Source organism: Echinops telfairi, unplaced genomic scaffold, assembly GCF_000313985.2.
Source record: "Echinops telfairi isolate 266 unplaced genomic scaffold, ASM31398v2 ScPeMD7_5;HRSCAF=22, whole genome shotgun sequence".
In the NCBI taxonomy this organism is placed as follows: domain Eukaryota; kingdom Metazoa; phylum Chordata; class Mammalia; order Afrosoricida; family Tenrecidae; genus Echinops; species Echinops telfairi.
Window position 1 is genome coordinate 1515367 of NW_022103901.1, and position 2180 is coordinate 1517546.

Genomic DNA, 2180 nt, shown 5'->3' on the forward strand with positions numbered 1-2180 from the left:
GAGGGCCCGAGGAGATCAGGCCACTCTGTCAACCAGGGACTCTTGATCCCCGTCTGTCTACCCTCCCCAGACACATCCCCCAGGCAGGCCGGTCTGGCCGCCACCTACCATGTTTGGAGGGCCCCAGCCACAGCTTCTGCGGGGTCAGGGACACCCTGGTGCTCAGAGGCATGGTCTCGGCCGTCCTCAGGGACCTCCAGGACGCCGTTGCGCTCTTAGGCTTCGAGTAGTACGGCGACTCTAAAACCAGCATGGGTTCAGAATGACACCAGGCAGGGTCCACACACCTCCTTCCCAAGGGCAGGAACCAACCACGGACAGGGGCCCGGTGCCATCAGACCATACAGTTAGGATGCACGAGTGTGTGAGCATTTGTTCATCTCCATCATGGGGAATGTGAGGGAGGAATGTGAAACAAGTAAAACTGCACAACCGTTAAGGTCAGCTATAAAGGTCACCCACTGCGGAGGTCGGGCCAGCCCACCCAGCAGTGACCCTGTGGGTCGAGGAGAACTGCCCGGCAGGGCTCCCAGGGCTGAGGCCCTTACGGAAGCAGACTGCCACGTCTTTCTCCCATGCAGCAGCCACACTCAGGTTCACAGCCAACTGCTGTAACCACGGCACGGCCACAGTGCCTTCCATACACGGTACACGCACATGTACCCACAGTGGATAGACTCCAAACATAAGACTCACTGACGATGGGCATGCCAGCACTGTCAGGGCGCGGTCACAAACACGTCCCCACTGGCCGCCCAGACCAGCCCAGCTCTGCCAGCCGCCCCTTGACCTGCACCAAGGAGGTGCTCCCTCAGACAGAGCTGCGCCCTCCCTCCCTGTGAGGAGGAGCCCCCTCAGGAAGGGCACCCAGTGGGATTCTAGGAGGAAACCATTGCAAACCAGCAGGACAGTGCCCGTCAAGGTGGCCAGCCTGCTCTCCGTGGCACTGGGTGAGCAGCCAGGCCCTCGGCACGGGGTCTGGGGCTACATGGGCTCTGGATGGGCTGCAGATAAAATCCAGGGGGCAGGGGAGCATGCTGAGGAGCCCTGGATCAGCAGGCAAGGCTTTCCGCTCCCATAAAGGGCTGGCGTCTCGGACACCTGCAGAGGCAGGTCTGCCCTGTCCCACAAGCCCGGCGTCGACATCAACTTGACGGCAGGGAGGGAGGCAGAGGATACCGTCTGATCTGCCCCCAGGACATGAGGGTGGGGGGGGCAGGCAGCCATGGAGACAAGCTCTCGGGGTTTACGTGGGTCACGGGGGTACTCACTCGGTGACACGGGGAGAGGTCTGTGGCCACTTTTTCTTTTCGGTTTCTGAAACAAAGCAGTCGCTGTAGGTGTCGGGCTGAGGCTGATGGGGGTGGGTGACGGCTGGGCCCCGGGGGAAGTGATGGAGACACTGACTCCGCTGGCACCGGGCAGAGGTGGCAGCACCGGTGAGGGTTCTCTGACACCCCCTGTGGCTCAGACCACCAGCCACCCCAGGGAGGACGAGGAGGCTTCCCGCTCTCCTACAAATGCACCGCCTTGGAGACCCCCAGGGGGCTCCTCCAGGGTTGTGGAGACAGCACTCAAAGGCCCCGCTCTGCAGCCCACACTGCCCTCCCCAGCCGGCTCCAGAGGGGGTGGGAGCCCAACCTCCCCAGATGGGCTTGGCAAGATGAGGCCTGGAGTCAGATGCCGCTCAGCCTGGATGCCCATGGGATGGGATGGGTGGTCTCTTTGGGAAGGCTCAGCCTTACATTTTCAGCAGGGCGGGGGTACATTTACACACACACACACACACACACACACACCTCCCTCCCCGCAGTCACATGGCTCCGTCCCAGCTTAGACCATAGGTACTTCCTCAGCCCTCCACTCCCTGCCCTGCCGTCAGCACCTTTTCCATCGTCCAACAGGCCAGGCCAGCCCCTCATGCCAGCCAGAAGGTCTGCCTCCATCCCAGGGGGACCTCTCAGAACTCCCCACTGCGTAAACCCGCCTCCACTGGCTCAGCGGGGCAGGAAGCTTGGGCCCTAGACATGGCGCTGAGGGGATGGTGGCAGTCGGACCCAGGAAGGGGACAAGTGGCTGGAGGTGGGGAGCACTTACACTCACGGTCTCAAAGTCAGAATCGAGGGTAGTCGCAGAGAGACTCTCGTCGCCCTGGAAGGAGAGAGCAGACACTGCCGTGG

At 62.2% G+C, this 2180-nt stretch overlaps 1 protein-coding gene across 1 annotated transcript in view; it reads right to left on the bottom strand.

Annotated features, from left to right (window-relative positions):
* Positions 1-2174, bottom strand: part of IQCE (IQ motif containing E) — a 26699-nt gene extending 24525 nt beyond the window's left edge. Inside the window, exons 1-3 of the mRNA XM_045284372.1 lie at positions 2098-2174; positions 1272-1317; positions 109-240 (exon numbers count right to left, since the gene is read on the bottom strand). Coding sequence (XP_045140307.1) covers positions 109-172 — 64 coding nt within the window. The 5' untranslated portion in view covers positions 173-240; positions 1272-1317; positions 2098-2174. The remainder of the gene's footprint in view (positions 1-108; positions 241-1271; positions 1318-2097) is intronic.
* Between the last annotated feature and the right edge of the window lie 6 nt (positions 2175-2180).